Genomic DNA, 19,164 nt, shown 5'->3' on the forward strand with positions numbered 1-19,164 from the left:
CATTTTTTTTAGAGAATCGGAGGTTTTATGGTTGGATAACCTCGAATGAGGGAACCACCGTGAAGCCACCGCCACCGGTGATGAACTCCGGTGAACCGGTGGTGAGTTGTGATGTTAAAAACTGAACTCTAATATCATAAAATTTGATTTTGGTGATTTCATGCTTGGATCGTTTAAATTTCAAAAAAAGGGTTTTGATTTCCAAAAGTTAAATTGATAAGTGTTTATTAGAAATGAGTTGTCAATTTGATTATAGGTTGATTTGTGATTTAAGGATTAAGAGAAATCATTTGCATGTGTTGTTTTCTTGAAAAACCTGAATGGTTTGATCCTTGAAGTGATTGATTTGATTTTTCTTGTTGAATAAAGTAATTATGGATTGTTATTAGAATGGTTAATGGATTAAAAGGAATGAAATTGCTATTGCATGCTAAGTCTTGGTCCGGGTTTGGTACTAATGAAAAGGGAATTAAAATTTTGTAACTTGATTCTTGGTTAATTAGCTAGTCTCGAGATTTGCATGTTGATTTACAAGAGGAATTAGTGATGCATGTTAAAGTATAGTCTTGCATGTAAATGTCGATTTAAAAATAAGCTAAAAAGGATGAGTGTTGGAATAATCTCAAGTTTTAAGAAAATCTAATCCTTGCATGTCAATGTTCGACCCTTGAATTGTGTTTTGTGAATATAGCCGAATGGAATGTAGGAATAAAAGGAATTGATTTGATGCTAAGTCAATGCATGAGTAATTTTAGAGATTATGTGATTTATATGTTTTTTTGGGTTCAAATTTTTATGTTAAAAGAGAAGAAAATGATTCATTTTTAAAGATTTTTGATTATGTTATATGTTTATGTGAGCTAAGGTGGAGATTGATTGATTTTGAAAACCATAAGTGATAGTTATGGTCGTAAAGGTTTAGTTGTGAATAAATAATGTACTCGTAAGAATTATATTAGTGTGATTTGAGAAATAGTTAAGGTTAAGCAAGTACACGTCGATTGTCAAGTATATAAAGATAAGAAGGTTACGAGAAAGGAATGTGTTATGTGCTATGTGCTTATGTGTATAAGCTATATTTGTATACTCGAGTCAAGGATATAATCGAGTTATCGTATTGAGCGATCGTTCTGGGAACGAGAGTTGAGAAACTGATTAAGGTTTTGGTTTTTATTGTAGATTCGAAGCGTGAGGGCATTCAGTCTAGGAAAGGAAAGGATATACTAGGTGGCAGTAGTTCAACCTTCAGGAAAGCAAATTCAGGCAAGTAACTCTGATTACTTGTGTAAATGGTTATAAAGAGAATGTTGTTCATACCATGTAGAGTATTGAACTGTTTAATTAGTGATACCCTGATATTGATTTGAGATACCCTGCCCTTGATCTTGATAAACTGTTATTGATAAGCTTGTTGATTCAACCCCTTGATAACCTATCCTTTTTGTTCAAGTTATTTATTAAGCCATGAATTGTATTGAACCCTATAATTATCCTTGTGAACCCTGTTTAATGATACCTTATTTCCTGATCACTCTATTGATCCCTAAATAGATGTTGATCCTTCTAACTTAAATGCCTTGTTATCCTTGATACAGAATCCTTAAGAATTGTTCCTTGTTTATCCTTGAATCTCTCCCTGGACTTTGTTTTTCTTAAAATCTGACTTAAGAATGAGTTTCGACTCGAAATAGTCCGAATGATTTCATATTCTTGGTAATGATAAAATGGATTTTAGAAAACCTATTTGTTTTTCCAACTCAAGGTTTTCCAAACGAATTCCTGATGGATTGGATTGGGACGTAAGAGGCTAGTGGGACTAGTCCAGTCATGGTAAGAGGCTAGCGGGGCTAGTCCAACTTAAGGCTGAAATTATACTGATTGGTACCTTAAAGACCGGATGGAGGTCGGTACGGGCTGATCACCTGTATTATAATGAAATGGAAAGATAAAGTGATGCAATCAAGGGTTCTAAATGATTATTTAAAAGGGAACTGAAACTTTCTGTTCAGTAAATTGATTCTTGAAAATGAAAATGGTTTATATTGTTTTGAAACGAGTTGATTATGTTAATGTGAAGCTTAAAGCTTGAGAACCCTGATTCTTAAATATGTTGATCATATGATTGATTCCATTGCTTTCCTTTTTTTTTAGAGATCTATTCTGATCCTTTAATGATTTATGATGAATGTCGGCTTTCGTCCAGCATTGAGCCTTGTTCCTTGAAAGCCCCACATTATCCTTCAAAACCTTTCCTTAACTCAAAAGCTGGATATCTGCCACCTAGAACAAATAAAGTAGAATGCCCTGAGTTTGGTAAAGTATATTGTGAAATGATATCGTAGAACTGCTTTATAGTTATTTGCTGAGTTTTATACTCATATGTTTTGTTTCAATCTAACCATGGTAGTTAAGCAAGAAGATGGTCAGGCTTAGGCGCACTGCTCGTAAGAGCGTACCTGGTGGTCCTTACCGTGTTGAGGGCTTCCGGTTGCCAGAGCAGGTAGTGGTATCTTTGAGTGAGCACGCGCCTAGAAGGAAATGTTTAATGATACAATGGGTTATCTGTCGGTTCCCAGCCGGAATCGATATTGTTTATTTAATAATATTTTGGGGTTGTAAGTTATATTTTATGATTGGTAGTCGTAATCTTGTCTCATACTTTATCCTGTTGATCCTGTTAGTAGTTAATCGGGATTTATGCTTATTTAATTATTAGATTAAAGGTATGTGGGTCCTCATTTCCTAACCCCGAGATTGAGGGGGTCACACCTATTTTTTGTGTTATATTCATAGAAAGTTTTCAACATGGCTATATTATTGTCAAATTACCGGAAAAGATTTAATACTACATAACATGTTATCTGTGTTGTATTAGTTCTTTGTGCAATGTTGATATGAATTTCATTTAAGATACGTACATGGTGTAAATGCGATTATTATTATCAATTGCCACTAAATATTTGATATTATATGGTATGATGGTATATTCTTTATATTGTATTGATAAGAATTTCCGTAAAACAAGATATGACAACTATATTGGGTATTTTGTAAGCAATTATTTGATTCTTTATTATTGTCATGAATGATCATATTACATATTAAATAATTTAAAAAAATATTACTCAAAATAATTTTGTAAGTGTACTTTAAATTATGTAGTGATGATTTCTTTTCGCTAGTCACTTAAATCACAATTAATTTGATATGAAATTGTGTCATGTTATTTAAAAATTTGATAGAATAAAATTATGTTATATTTATAATTATTTCAAAATCTCTAAATTTTAATTGTATATTTATTATTTTTAAATGATACATTTAACTTAAAATAACACATGTGTAAATATATGTGTGGACGTATGTTTATATCTATGTATAATTATTTTAAATTTTGACTATTAATGGATATTAAATATGAAATGAATATGATATGAGTTCTATAAATAGGATAGGATTTAAGTGTAATTTTAGTGCTGGGAGGATATAATAGTCATTTTATTATGATTAAATTGTCTCACTCAACTCCAACATGCTCTTTTATATATATAATAGATTATTATGAAATCATCTATACTATATTATAATAGATGAAACATTAAAAGTTTGGTAGTTGGTCGGCCGGTACTTGCTGAAATTACCTAATTACCCTTACTTAATTATTCATGTAATTTCTACTTAATTGCCCCTAATTTATTATATTTTGTACCTATTTATTTTAAAACTATTTAAATTCTAATTAATATATAAATCAATTATCTTTTCCAACTAATATATATATATATATATATATTTATCTTTTTAACTAAAAAACCTCATTTTTCTACTGATTTATCATGTCAACATGTCGAGATAACACACAGAAAAACCACACAGACTTGTGATAGAGATATGCTACCCTTCAAATAATAATACGAAAATTTATTAATTGCTTAAAATATAAACTCGATTTCTTATTCTACGAAACCAATCACACGAAGCTAAAAGTAAAAAAGGTTGATGACGAGTTACCCTATCTGGATCAATAAGTCTAGAACTATTTAACATATAAAGTTTGCATTTTTAATGAATTAAGCTCAAATTTGGTCAATATCAAAATCGCTAAAATTAATTCACTGATCAATACAATGAACCTAGCATATTATAATAAAAAATATATTCGGCTATATTTATTGATACATACTTATTTTAAAAAAAATATAATTAACAAAATAATAATTATTTAATATAACCGTGCATCGCACGGGTTTCAGGCTAGTATCATTTAAAGTTTTAAATGAACAAAATTAAAAATTGATTTCAAATTTTTTTTTAAAAATTGTATAATATTAAAAAAACTGTGTGACACGGATTTTAGGCTCGTAGTAATAAAGAGAATTTCAATTAAAAAAAAGACACTTTTAACATCGAGGACGTCTGTACTCTGTGGTGTCTCAAAACCCTAGCTGCTGAGCTCCACCTCAACCAAAAAACAATGGCAGGCGGCAAGTTCAAGAAAGAAAAGGGTTCCTCATCATCATCAAGAAGCCAGCCATATCAAGGAGGCATTCAATTTCACAAATCAAAGGGTCAACACATTTTAAAAAACCCACTTTTAATTGACTCTATTGTTCAAAAATCAGGTATTAAACCAACTGATATCATTCTTGAAATTGGTCCTGGTACTGGTAATCTCACCAAGAAGCTTCTCGAAGCTGGTAAATCTGTTATTGCTGTTGAACTTGATCCTCGTATGGTTCTTGAATTGCAACGCAGGTTTCAAGGAACCCCTTTTTCTAATCGTCTCAAGGTAGTACTTGTATTCTTTTTATGTTTTTATATGTATGATTGTTGTTGATTTTGTGTTTTTGTTGGTGGGTTTTGTCGAATGGGTTTTCGGGTTTGAAATGATGGTCTAGTTGTTAAAAAGACTGTAGCTTCTGTTTTGGTTGGTATGATATTGGTTGTTATATGTATGATTGTTGTGATTTTTATTAAATTTATGTGTTTTGTTGCTGGGTTTGCTTGGATGGGATTTTGTGTGTTGAAATGATTATCTAGTTGGTTAGACAGATTTTTAGCTTTGTTTTGATTAACATGATGTTGGTATGTTTGGTTTAAGGTTAGCGTGTTGGGAAGAGAAAAATGGAAGTGGAGATGACCCCTTTTTTTTGTTCGGTGTATCAGTTTGTTTTTTAAGTGCGGAAAGTTAGATTATGAATAATTTGTACCTTCGGTATTGTCAAGAGATGTTTTGAGGTACCATTAGTTATAAACATCACTCCAGAGATGTATGCCTAATCAGTCAAAGTCAGTCACTTGTTTCCTTTATAGAGGGATGTTTTACACATTACAGTTTTGATAATGCAACGGGTGAAGGTCTTTTCACTTTGATGATAGATTAAATTGATACCATAGTCTGTATTCCGAGTATGGGTGCAAAAGGGTGATATTTAGGGACTGTTGAAATTAAAGTTGGATGAGATACTTACGAAATTGTGCTAGGCTGTTTATGTATGCAGTGTGAGTCATTTGCGCTAGAAAAGACCAACTTTTTTCAAAACAACATTTTAAATTATGGTTACTAGTTTTCTGCCATTTGAATCATGTTTGTAGATTAGCCAAGCTGTTATGCTCAAGTGTGAATTCTAGTGAATATTTAGAACAGTCTAAAGCTTATGTCCCTTTTATGTTTTTATTAGTTATAGATAACATTACATTGGTATCTAAGAATTTGCATTAGTATCTTCTTAACTTTTTTAAGTAGTAGGTACTAGTTAGAGTATATCTAACTTTGAAGATGCTACTGTGTGCAGATTATCCAAGGTGATGTGCTTAAGGTTGAACTTCCCTACTTTGATATTTGTGTGGCAAACATTCCTTATCAGATCTCTGCACCTCTGACTGATAAATTATTGAAGCACCGACCAGTTTTCCGATGTGCGGTTATAATGTTTCAGAGGGAGTTTGCCATGCGATTAGTTGCTCAGCCAGGTGATGCACTTTATTGTCGCCTCTCGGTAAACACTCAACTTTTTGCTCGTGTATTTCATTTATTAAAGGTTGGGAAGAATAACTTTAGGCCTCCACCTAAAGTTGAGTCTTCAGTTGTTAGGATTGAACCAAGGAAACCACTTCCTCAAATGAATTTTAAGGAATGGGATGGGTTGATTAGAATTTGTTTTAATAGAAAGAACAAGACTATTGGTTCTATTTTTAAACAGAAGAGTGTGCTCTCTGTTCTGGAGAAGAACTACAGAACATTGCAAGCATTAAGATTGTCAGAAAACGGATCATTAGAGGATATAGAAATGCCGGTAGATGTCCCAATTTTAGCAGAGACTGGTGAAGACCTGAGTATGGAGGTTGATGATGGAGACGATGGAGATGACGAGGAGATGGAGGTAGAAGATGTGGATCCGAAACGGTCTGATTTTAAGGATAAAGTTATTGGTGTGTTGAAGCAAGGAGGTTACGAAGAGAAAAGATCTTCCAAGCTTGCACAAGCAGATTTTATGCATCTCCTTTCTCTGTTTAACAAGGCAGGAATTCACTTTTCATGATTTCAAGCTAACGAGTCAATTTTGATTTTCTTGTCACCACTTTTCCATATTACATGACGGGGTTTTTGCAGGAGTTCGGAGTAGTAGTATAATTCATTTTTGTCATTAGGCTTTGTTATATTATTGGGAAGAATACATCATTTGTCATTAAAACAGCAACTTATGTCCACCTGTGACAAATTGGTATTTTCAATATCTTGACTTAATATTTTCATCCACCTTGATTCTGCCTGCAACCGGTTTACAATATAGTCCGTATACTTCTAGTAGGCAACTTCTAGTAGGCAACAGGCAAAGCGATTGTCTAGTTTAAGTGTAACATTACTCTGTAGCTTTTGAGTGAGAAATTTAGTGGGAAGTCAACAAAATCTTATGTATGAGTTATCCCACAAATTTGGCAGGATCTTTCTCCTGCCACCAAAAAGTGTGGCTAGTTTGTGTTGCTCGAAATCATCATGGTGGGTTGGCAGTTGCCAAATCAGTCTGCCTGAAGTAGTTGAAGCTCTTGCTATAAGAAAGAAAGGCACTTTGTTTATAGTAAGAGTAAAATGCAAAGTGTGTACCTGTACTTTAAACATTCTGCAAGGTGTGTACCTCGAGTTTAAACAATGCAAAACGTGTACCTTACCTTTAACAAATAATGCAAGTTGTGTACAACCGTTAAGTTGCATTTAACAGAGTTAACGGGAGGGACTTTCTTGTCTTTTCCTTGGAGACAAATAAGGCGCCATTCAGCCCCAACCTTCAGCAGTTCAGTTATGTATCAACATTTAACCTTACTTTCAGCACTTCTCTTACTCACATACAACTCTTATATATGTATTAACCTATATAAACCTAAATGTTCTTATTGTTCTACTAAAAGGATGAGTTGGCTGTTGATATTTTCTGTCCACGAAGCAAGGTACGCTGCTTCACAAGTTATAGCGAAAATAGCTTTATCTGAAATTCCACAAAAAGTGTGGCCTGAACTTGTTGGAACATTGCTTCTGAATATGACTGAGTTAGATTAGCCTGCACCTCTAAAACATGCAACGTTAGAAACACTGAGGTATGTATGTGAGAAAATATCCCATAATGATCTTGTGCAAGATGAAGTAAACTCTCAGTCCTTAGTGTTGTAGTCCAGGGAATGAATGGAGCAGAGCAAATTGTAAATTCCCGCCTTGCAGCTACAATGCCCAGAATTTTGCACAGACTAACTTTCAGAATCAGACAGGATCGAAATTTCATCATGAAGGGGGTTTGTGAGACATCCATGGCATAAGACACTCTAATTGGGCATGCTGATTTTGAGTGTCTTGTTTCAATAGCATCAATGTACTATGATATATGCCATAATACCACTTGTAATGCCCTTTGTCGAGTCCAACATATCGAAATCTGATTGACGGTCTAACAAAATCGCTATATATACCTTTGGCTCAATCCTTGAAGGCCCAAGCATTGAGAAACTCTCCCTCATGGTTAATACGTTATTGGTTTTTTTAATTCATGCTATGAAAGATGAAAATAGTCACGTGAAATACACAACTGCATGGACTCTTAGTCGTATCTTTGAGTTATTGCACTCTCCTGCTACATAATTTTCTGTGATAACTCGGAAAAATCTCCCGCAAATTGTTGGGGGGGGGGGGCTTAAGGGATGCTCCTCATATATACGAGAAGCTATGTGGAGCTAAATATTACCTTGCTCAAGGCCATGAGAATACTGGTACAGGTTCCTCTTTGCTCACACAACAAATTTTGAATAAAATGTCTAGTTGAAAGTGCTAATAGAACTGATGGAGAGGACTCTAAACTTAGGTGTTCTGGGTATGAGACCTTGAATGAAGTGGTTAGATGTTCAAATTTTTGAAGAATCTTCTCAAATCGTTGCACAATTACTTTTGCCTGATATTATGTTCAGGTTGGCAAAGACGGTTGAGCTCCGAATTGGATCACTAGGGAAACACAACGAGATTTGCAAGCTTCTCTCCGTGGTATACTTCAAGTAGCTTGGTGGTGTTGAGACAAAACATGTAATACTGCAAGCTGCTGACCAGATTATTATGTTGTTTATTATGGTGTTTGGTTGCCGTAACTCTACAGTCCACAATGGTTTTTGACATTTAGGGTTTATGCATTTCGGAATGGGGATGAGATAACCAGGTTATACGTACTCATATATGTCAAATTACATGATGGTTTTTCAACTTTGCAGTTTGATCCTTACGGAGTTAACAGCCATTTAACGGCTTCACACAAGTTGCACACTTCTGTAAACAATGAGTACAGAATTTGCATTGTTTAAACTATAAGTACACACCTTGCATAAACGTCAAACTAGCGGTACACACTTTGCATTTTACTCTTAAAGTAATTAGGTTACTGCCCGTGTGATGCATGGGTCTTGGTTAATATTTATATATTTTTAATTTTATTTCATATAATTTTATTAAAATTCTATATAAATAATTAAATATTAAATAATGATTATATAATTATAATTTCAAGTTAGGTTCAAATAGTATATATGATTGATGAGATCTTATTCATAAATAATAATAAATAATAATGTAAATGTTTGTTGTTGTTGAGTGAGATTCGAATCCGAAAACTTATATGTATCTTTATAAATAATATATATGTTTGTTGTTAACGAGATTCCAACCTGAGAACTTATATATATTTTTATAAATAATAATATAAATGTTTGTTGTTGACGGGACTCGAACCTGAGAACTTATGGAGTATATTTTTTTAGTACGTGGATCTAACGGCTCTGATTATTTGATGAAGAAGATCCGACGGTCGTGATATAAAGGGATAACCAAAATGAGGGGTCAACCAAAATACAAATTATATAACATTCGGTTATTATAGTATAGTATAGATTTGTATAAATTATAATCATTCAGAAAATGGGAGCTGAATTTGATAAATGTCGTCTTAATTGGGTTGATGTGAAGCACAGGCCAGTCATCATTGAGACAGATTAGAGAAGTTACATTCTGCTATTAATTGGGTTGATCTGTGCAGGTGGTAGTAACAATTATCATCTGCTGTATTGTGTAAATATCATGTATCACGTCCTTCCTTGAAAAAATATTATTTAGCATGAATATCCCTCCATGTGACGGTGTGTAGAGTTGCAACTAAGAATGAGTGCTTCTCCCACTGCTGCAACTCAGATGATGATGACTTGTTCCATAAATTTATGATAGAACCCATCTTCTCTAATATGAGCATTTTTAGCGAGCTGATTCCCAAATTGCAACTAGCTTGTGGCTAGATGTACGATTACAGGGTTAAAATCCGAAACCCATATCCTGTCATTTATACCATTTGATGCTAATGAGGGTTATAGTGTCATGTATACCATTTGATGCTAACGAAGAATTATAAAAATGTCCAAAATTCGTAGCAAAGCGTAGCTACGCAATGGCACAACTCTTTTGATGATGCAGCAGAACTGAAAATAAAAATTAACACGACAATAAATACGTGCTGAGAGACCTCTAAAATTATAATTATCCAGCAAAAAATCCCAAGTGCAAGAATCAACATGGATTCAGAGACAAACTGCTACAAATATACTTGAGATGAAATTCCAGTATGTTTGTACCAAATGCAGGACATAAGTTTTTAACCTTGACAAAGAGGGTTTATAGAAGAATAACCTTGAAAGTTTCCCTCCAGTAATAATTTCCTTCAACCTCCCAGTTGCACAAGACAAGAGATAGCTTCCAGCTCAAGTATCATAACTCAGCTTACACAGATTGTGCTGTTTAGGATAATAAAACCTTACTTTACTGAATTAAAGTGTGTTGATCTATTACTTATTGGTTATGTTAAAGAGTCAAGCTGGTTTAAAGACCTTATTTCTAAAAACATTATATACCAAGCTTGTATTAAGTAATAGATGATCTAGATTATAGCAGCAAGTAGAAGTTAAAAATATATATGAACATGCATCTATAATGTGAATCAAGACAGATGCTTACGCAAGTTCCTGCCAAAGGCGTCAAATAGCTCTCTTTTAGTTTGCTTTTCTGCTCCGGGAGTGTATAAGAACCGTGTATAAAAACCTTGCTCTGCTCCACCATTTTTGTGTTGTTCTTAACTCTTAAGCTCTTCCTATAACAAGTAATCGCACTATTAAGATAAACTTTATTACTTAACAGAATTGTAACCTTCAAAATTTGTAATTGTAGGGCATTATTGCATAAGACACTTGCAACACGTCCCACCACTCCCTTAATTTCTTGTATGACATAAGACAAGTTTGTTTAAAAGCGACTTTAAAATGCATCCACAGTGTTTGCATAATAAGTGGAAAGAAAGACAATCAAGACTGTGTGCTCAATCTCTACAGCTAAATAAGATGGCCCTGCTTGAGACTGTGAGGAAACTCCATGGTGAAGGGGAACACCATCCCAGTCCGGCTCCATTTGGACTATCAGATTACCTGGTCAACATTCAACTTCTCTGTAACAGCTCCATATAGAGTATTCACAAAAATTACACATAAGCGTAAGTCCCATTACTCTTAAATACAAGTACATAAGAAAAATTAGTCACAACACTTCCATGGTGAATGTGACCATGATAAAGATGATAAAAGCATTCGGTTCTGCAATAAAAAAGACTAAATTCATACCCCTTTTCCCAAGACTCTTTCCTTTCCATGTATTAGCACATGAAAAGTGCGGAACACAAGAACTGATCAAGCAGCTCAAAGAACAAAAGCTGTAAATGAAAGTTTAAACATTAGTGTATACTAAACATAAAATACAGCACACTCAGCAACTCAATATCCTTTACCCATGTCACAAAACATTATTGTAACCTAAAGCAACTTAATCCTACCTCAAAAACATTAGACAAACTGATGTACTCAAACCGCAACCATTCACGCAATAGAAAATCAGAAACAAAAATGTTTCTTCAGTTTTCAATCATTCTTTGTACAAAAAAACCAATGCACAACTAACAACACTAACATCCGTATCACAAATGACATGAGCTCCTAGCTGAAAAATAGTCTGTTCTAAAAAGAAAACCATGTCAACTTAACATCAGTACGAAATAAGCATGTACTCGTATTATTCACAACACTAAAATGAGTTTCACATTAAACGCGGTTTTCCGAGATTAAAAACAGTTGTGCTACATTTGATATGATAAGGGAATAGGGAAAAGTAAATGACTACATTGGCTTTGAGCTGAGTGATAATCTTTAATCCAATAGCATTGACAGTACCGTCAATCATCAACTTCTGCACTACATCATCGGGTGTTATCCCAATAAAAGGTCACATATAAAGTTGAAATCCATATAAATTTCATCTATAGTTAAATCACAAATACTAGATATGTTTGAGACACTTGCAATCACTGTCTCAGTTCAATGCATATTTCCTTCATCAAACATATTTGATCCAGAGGAATAAGTTACCAACTGTTTTACATTTTTATATGAAATCTTTCCTAGATGCCCGGTGTTCTCAAAACATGACGAGGAAAGACAATCAAGGCCTACTTGTAAAACCAAACACAACTACACAATCTAGTGTTAATTCCATATTGCATCAATATTAAAAGAATTGATCACAAACACTTTCTGACTCGAAGCACCTCTAGTAGAAACAATTATTTCTCTTTGCTATGATGTATGTGTGGACCCTTGGTTGAAGCTGCAGATTTTCATCACACGAGGATTGAGCATCTACAAAAGTCTGAGTAAGATTGTTTGTATGAAGCAGATGCCCAACTTTGCCTATTTTATTTCACGCTAGCTTTTCTATACTATGTAATGCTTCTGCAGGAAGTCTGTATATATATTACTGGTCATCTTCATCTTTATCCATTGAAGCAGACAAAAAGCTGAAGATAAAGGCATCTATATCACCTTCAAGAACAGAGTCGGGGTCTGAAACTTCATAGTTAGTGCGCATATCCTTGACCATGCGGTACGGCTGAAAAAAAATCAGGAAAAAGAGGATTAAAAACTAGGATAGCTCAAAATCCATGATTCTCACAGAAACTATCTCCACTTTGTCCAAATCAATTTTTTGTTGTTGTTGCCAAGTACAGAGAGAATGTGACTCTTATTCCATAGAAAAATTGTAAATTGGGAAAGCTAAGAATGCATACATGCAGAACATAAGAGCGAATTTGGTTGCCCCAACTTATGTCATTTAGAGATTGTGTGTGTTGTGAATTAGCTTGAGCCTGACGAACTATCTCAAGTTGATCTAAGCGAGACTGAAGGACAGACATCGCAGAAGCTTTGTTTTGATGCTGTGACCTGTTTTATCATCAAGAGTGTCACCTGTAAGGGGTAAATATAATATGGAGAGAAAAGACTTGAGAGTATCATGGATATAAAATGTAATAGACTTTAAGAATCAGAACTGTGACCTTTCATTTTGACACGAGGCACTGATTCCAGTAGGAATGTGTGTTATCCTCACAGCACTTTCAGTTGTGTTAACGTGCTGACCGCCTGCACCCCCAGCTCGCATTCGCTCTACACGGAGATCAGATTCATTAATTTGGAAGCGGGTAGTAGCTCCATCACCGAGGATTGGAATCACAGCAACAGCAGCAAATGAAGTATGTCTGCGTTTCGCACTATCAAATGGAGATATACGAACCAATCGGTGCACTCCTACTTCTGCTTTTGCATACCCAAATGCATATTCACCATCCACTTTAATTGTTGCTCGCTACAAAGAAAGATCAATATAAACTACGGAGTAAAAGGCCTCCGAAAATCTCAAAAGAACAAGGAAAAAAAGTTCAGTAGCCTCATACAACAGATTGTCCTTACTCTAACACTAGGCAGAGGGATAACAATCATTGTTCAGCATATTGGTATGATATTCATGACAAAGAATAGCATGACTCTAAAGATATTACAATCAGATAAGGATGGTTAGACTGAACCTTGATTCCTGCCATCTCACCCGGCATTTCATCTACAACTGTAACTCCATATCCCCGATGTTGAGCCCACATTTTGTACATCTGCATGACCATTGATGCCCAGTCCATGCTCTCAGTACCACCAGCACCAGCCTGAACCTATAAATCGGTACCAAAAATTGTATAAATGTTGAGGAGAACACTCTTTTTAAAATACCAAGTCACATATAAAGTCAAAAATTATGAGAAAATTATTACAATAAATATAAATATTTACAAATTCAAAATGAAAATTTAACTTTGAAGAATATAGAAATTTAGAAAGTGTAGTTATTTAGGATACACAATTGCAGATAAATTTACCTCTATGAAACAAGAAAAAGGATCATGCTCCCCAGCTAATAATGCTTCCAGCTCTTTCTCTTTTATACTTTTTCTCATAATTTCTAATGCATTCATGGACTCCTGTAATATAATTTAAATCTAGTAGATCTAATTAAAATGATACAATGAAAACACAAGCTATATTGACAGTCTACACAAACGCATATGATGAAGCTGGATTTCAGTAAAAAGTTAAAATGTATTAAATAAGTTCAACCAGGAAGCAATGATAACTCCACATAACCTAAAGAAACAAATCTAAGCAATTATACTAATAAAGATGCTATGAGAATAAAAAGAAAAAGAAAAATCAAGTTAAACACAATTGAGAAAACATGCCTAGAAAATAATAATTAAAAGCCCACCGATTCCATATTTGGATCATTCTCTTCACGAGCAAGCTTTATCATATCAATATGCTCAAACAGTTCCTGCTCATACACCTTTATGGCCTTAACTTTATTTACAAGTGAACCATGCTCACGGTTTACTTTCCCTGCATGGATAGGATCATCCCACAAGTCTGGTTTACTTAGCTGCGCAGATAATATTGCCAATCGACCTTCTAGTTGCTTCCACTGTAACCAAGAAAAAGGCATTCTTGAAGTTTGTAACACTTATAAGCCTCAAAGTAATTATGTAAATATCAACTCCAAGTCTCCAAAACAAAACAAAATCATCGTAATTCACAAATATTATATTCCAAAATGTAGCGGAACCATTTAATCAGGCAAAAAAAGACAACAAAATCAGAAAAGGAGATAGAGCTTCCTTCATACCTAGGTGATGTTATGTAATACAACTAATATTCCTAGCTTGGGTAGAGTTAATAATTTCTTTTGTACTACCAATAACAAATGTAAAATGCTAATGGTGTGTAATCAATGCTTGTTTAAATGCATTTAGCTTTGATCCAAAAGAAGTAGACCAAACTAAACATAACAATAGTAAAGTCCAGGGATGGCAAACATAGTTCATGTTACGTTTTTATTTTTACCATTTTAACTAGGACATCATCATTTACCAAAAACGAGGACATCATGTATAGGTTCGATAAACAATAGACACAAACACAACGTTCTTCAACATTTTCACCCAAAAGACACAGAAATACTACTTATTAAGACCTCAGCTGGATAATCGCAACTATCATTTGTAATCCAAAGATAAGGATATCATTGCCAAACAACTAAGTAGTTGATGTACTTGTAGATATAGATGTGTTAACTAATAATTAGGATAATCCTTATCTTTTCATAACAGTGTAAACAAACTCAAGCCTGAGTATTATAAAGGGTGAAAAGACTAATATGAAGATACTTTTGAAACCATAATCAAGTTCTTATATGGTATCAGAGCCACACCACTCAAACGAGTTCCCAGATCCTGATTGACACACAATTTTATTTACAATCACTCATGACTACATCAAACAAAAATAGCACCCAACTTAACAAAGAGGTTATACCTCTAAGTGCATCTGCACATTTTCCCACTAAACTTACAGAGCTTAATTTTCCAGTTTGGAAAAAAACAAATAGAAACCACATTATTTGGATACAACCTTCTGTGCTATCTCACAGGAGAGCTTGAGGAACCTCCCAAAATTCTTAGTGGCCAAACTACGGTCAATCCAGACAATATTCTATGGAAAAGACAAGACCAGTTCATCTTGAGCGCATTACTAGGCTGTTGTTCAGACACAATCCAGCCATCTATCTCTACCGCCCTCACATCTAAGGAGGCTTGGGAGAGGCTGAAAAAGCTATATGCCAACACATCACGTACGAGGGTCTTAACACTCAAAGCAAAACTGATGCAGAATCCGAGAGGTAACCGATCTATTGCTGAATACATGCGCGATGTGCGCTCCATTGTTGACTCGCTAGCACTTGTTGATAATCCAATTCCAGAAGAAGATATTTTTTTAAGTGTGATTACGCAACTGGGACCAGAATTTGACAACATAGCCTCGGCACTGAGAGCACGTGATTCTGCCATTGGATTTGATGATTTATTCGATCGACTTCAGGATGCTGAATCTCAAATGAAGAAAGATGTATCATTAAGCGACTCTATGACTACTCCAATGCCCGGTGAGTCCTCTTCCATTACTATACCAACAGCAAACTATGCTTCTCATAATTCTAAACCTTTCAAATCAGTCACCTCGATGACACCTAATAACCAAAACTGGCGCAACAATAATCATCAACGTCAAAATTGGCGTTCACATGCTTCATCACAAAATCGACTGCCCTCTACTACCAATAACCGAAATTTTACACAGTTATCTCGAAATGGTTCCTTCTGTTATTATTGCAACCGTCCAAATCATCTTACGAAGGACTGTCGACAGTTGCAGAAATTTCTTACCAACTTCGGTGTTCAGCCACAAGCAAATATGACCACCCTCGGTCATGTTCCACCTCAACCATGGTTATTTGACTCGGGAGCATCTCATCATGTGACTTCAGACCTCTCCAATCTTTCAACCTACAGTGACTATGGCGGACCAGATGTAATCAATCTTGGGGATGGCTCAGGTTTATCAATTACCCACAAGGGAATTCTAGTATTCACACACCTACTAAATCACTTGTGCATGATAATGTTTTATATGCTCCTGCATTACGTCAAAACTTAGTTTCCGTTGCTAAATTTTGTAAGTCTAATAATGTCTCACTTGAGTTCTTTCCTGATTACTTTTTGGTGAAGGACCTTCGCACGGGGGCGCCTCTTCTCCGCGGACAAAACCACAATGATGTCTATGTTGCTTCCTCTCTTCATCATCCTCAAATTAATGTCTCTACTGTCACGCCACTTCAGATTTGGCATCGTCGCCTAGGTCACCCGTCTCCTCGCATCCTCAAGTCAGTTGTCATAAAGAATAAGTTATGTTCATGTCCTTCTGACCTTAACTTCTCTTGTCATGATTGCCGGTGCAACAAAAGTCATAAGCTTCCATTTAGGACTAATAGTTCTCTAATAAGTACGGCACCACTACAATTAGTTTACACTGATGTATGGGGTCCGTCACAATTGTCGGTTGACAAATTTCATTATTATTTAATTTTTGTGGATCATTTTTCCGAATATATATGGTTTTATCCTATGCGACATAAATCTGATGTTGGCACTTTGTTTCCGCATTTTAAATTGCTGGTTGAAAAATATTTTCAGCTTCCTCTTATTTCTGTATATTCTGATAACGGCGGTGAATATGAATTACTTAAGCCAATATTTAAATCTTGTGGCATATCTCATTTTACCACCCCTCCTCACACGCCTGAGCTTAATGGCACAGCTGAACGACGCAATCGTCATATAACTGTCCAGGGATGGCAAACATAGTTCATGTTACATTTTTATTTTTACCATTTTAACTAGGACATCATCATTTACCAAAAACGAGGACATCATGTATAGGTTCGATAAACAATAGACACAAACACAACGTTCTTCAACATTTTCACCCAAAAGACACAGAAATACTACTATCCCGCTATTCGATAACAAATGTATGCCAATGCTTTCTTTAACCGTTTTCATTCAAAATACCAAAACAAATGCTAATAATAAACACGAAAAGGGATCAGTCTACCTTCAATCTTTTCTTGATAAGATGAATGGACTGAGCAATCGAAGAAGCATGGCTTTTCCAATCACTCACACTCTTTTCAACAATAGGCCATTGATTAGAAATAATTCCTTCAACTGTAAGCCCATCAGAGCTTGAGAGCTCAACAGCTGCCTCAGACCCAAAAAAACGCTCACTTTTACAAAAAGATGAAATCTTTAAGGGATGAACAGAAAATAAAATTGACCCACTAAATTTTTTCAATAAAGAATTATACCCAGAAGCTTGATTTGTGTTTATAAGATGTGAATTGCAGAAATGATGAGATTGGAATTTAAAACTAGGGTTTTGAAAATGAACTGAAAAAGATGATGATACTAATCTTCTAAATGATCTTTTGAGAAAGAGCGATAACATGATTTTATTGCTAATTTAATTGATTGTTTTTGTGTGTCTAGGTTTTAGCTTTGAAATCATACTACGCAGGGTTCAACAAAATAAAGAAAATTAATAGTAATTGGATTGGATTTTGCTTAAACCCAGGGCTTCAATTTTGATCACAAACCAGAGTTACCGGGTCGCACCGGGTATTAATGGTTCGATATCTATTCACACATTTTAAAGTGCATCAATTTAATAGATTTTAAAATTAAACTTATATTTGTGTAATTAAAACTTTGATCTTGATATTTTTATTAAGTATGTGATCGAATCACACAAAAATAGTTTTTTTTCATATGAGATACTTGTCCTTATTATAAATTGCACAATATTATAAATTAATACTTAAATTTAGGTATGCAAATTAAAAAAAATATCTTTATATAATAAAAATGTTTTTATTTACGTATAAATTAGTTATTATTATTATTTATTAGTGTTCTAAATTTTGAAAATCAGCATTTTTCGGTTGAGATACCTTTCAATAATTAATCAGAAGCAATTTAATTAATTAAATAATAATAATATATAAATCTATTTAATTTCATTAATTTTCATAAGATTTAAAAAAATAATACTCCCTCCGTCCCTCCCAAATGTTTACATTTGGGTGGGGCGCGGAGTTTAAGAAAAATGATAAAGTAGTGGAAAAAAGTTGAAAAAATGAGTAAAGTAGTGAGACTGATTAATATTATATGTATAAAGTGGTTATAGTGGAGGAAAGTAATGGATGTAGATAATTTAAAAATTATAAAAACTTTACTATTTTTGGAAAGTTTTGAAATGTAAACAATTGGATGGGACATCCCAAAAAGGAAAGTGTAAACAAATGGGAGGGACAGAGGGAGTACTATATATCGTTAGTTCATCTTTTAAAGTGATTTATACATAATTTTTTATAATTAGTTCAAGCATAATAATTAATACTCACTGCTCACTGGTTAGAAAGTTAGTACCTACTATATATAAATTAGATATAAATTCGTGTTTTACTAAATTAGTTACTTGGCAAATTAACTACATAAGATTGTGAAATGAACTAATCGATAGAGTAAATTTTCGGGACAAATAAGAGTAATTTAACTGAAGAAACTTATTAAATTAGAGATTAGAATTTAGGGGTATATGATAGTCAATATAAGTCAATATATTATTGTTATTATTATTATTATTATTATTATTATTAAATACTAACTATTTTAAATTTCAGTTTTTCTTTAAAACATTATTTTTGCATTAATTTTCAGTCTTTGACCAAACTGACCAATTTTGACCCGAATTGACCGTTTTTTATTAAATCGGCAG

At 34.0% G+C, this 19,164-nt stretch overlaps 2 protein-coding genes across 5 annotated transcripts; one reads left to right on the forward strand and one right to left on the reverse strand.

Annotated features, from left to right (window-relative positions):
- The first annotated feature begins 4,388 nt into the window (after positions 1–4,388).
- LOC141724007 (ribosomal RNA small subunit methyltransferase) lies at positions 4,389–6,754 on the forward strand. The gene is made up of 2 exons (XM_074525994.1): positions 4,389–4,789; positions 5,796–6,754. Exons 1-2 carry the CDS (start codon positions 4,475–4,477, stop codon positions 6,540–6,542), a joined length of 1,062 nt encoding a protein of 353 aa, XP_074382095.1. The 5' UTR covers positions 4,389–4,474; the 3' UTR covers positions 6,543–6,754.
- Positions 6,755–9,437: 2,683 nt separating this feature from the next.
- On the reverse strand, positions 9,438–17,980 carry LOC141724008 (peptide chain release factor PrfB2, chloroplastic). Of its 4 annotated transcripts, none has more exons than XR_012576436.1 (11): positions 17,443–17,978; positions 14,204–14,416; positions 13,818–13,919; positions 13,476–13,613; positions 12,948–13,255; positions 12,681–12,834; positions 12,436–12,502; positions 11,185–11,273; positions 10,529–10,992; positions 10,205–10,308; positions 9,438–9,853 (listed from the first exon to the last, which is right to left on the reverse strand). XR_012576436.1 is itself a non-coding variant. In XM_074525995.1 (7 exons), exons 1-7 carry the CDS (start codon positions 17,833–17,835, stop codon positions 12,368–12,370), a joined length of 1,443 nt encoding a protein of 480 aa, XP_074382096.1. In that variant the 5' UTR covers positions 17,836–17,977; the 3' UTR covers positions 11,899–12,367. The 4 variants fall into 4 exon arrangements, 2 of the variants coding, with proteins under 2 accessions (XP_074382096.1, XP_074382097.1); XR_012576435.1 differs by having other exon boundaries at positions 9,438–9,996; XM_074525995.1 differs by lacking the exons at positions 9,438–9,853; positions 10,205–10,308; positions 10,529–10,992; positions 11,185–11,273 and having other exon boundaries at positions 11,899–12,502; positions 17,443–17,977.
- Positions 17,981–19,164: the final 1,184 nt, after the last annotated feature.

Source organism: Apium graveolens, chromosome 5 (assembly GCF_009905375.1).
Source record: "Apium graveolens cultivar Ventura chromosome 5, ASM990537v1, whole genome shotgun sequence".
Lineage (NCBI taxonomy): Eukaryota > Viridiplantae > Streptophyta > Magnoliopsida > Apiales > Apiaceae > Apium > Apium graveolens.

Excerpts from the sequence above, each read along its gene's own strand:
- LOC141724007 (XM_074525994.1), top strand. The coding sequence starts at position 4,475 with ATGGCAGGCGGCAAGTTCAAGAAAGAAAAGGGTTCCTCATCATCATCA. Across the intron at positions 4,790-5,795 it reads CTTTTTCTAATCGTCTCAAG|ATTATCCAAGGTGATGTGCT; the intron begins GTAGTACTTGTA and ends TACTGTGTGCAG.
- LOC141724008 (XM_074525995.1), bottom strand. The coding sequence starts at position 17,835 with ATGTTATCGCTCTTTCTCAAAAGATCATTTAGAAGATTAGTATCATCA. Across the intron at positions 14,417-17,442 it reads TTATCAAGAAAAGATTGAAG|TGGAAGCAACTAGAAGGTCG; the intron begins GTAGACTGATCC and ends TCTTGGTTACAG. Across the intron at positions 13,614-13,817 it reads CTTTTTCTTGTTTCATAGAG|GTTCAGGCTGGTGCTGGTGG; the intron begins GTAAATTTATCT and ends ACCGATTTATAG.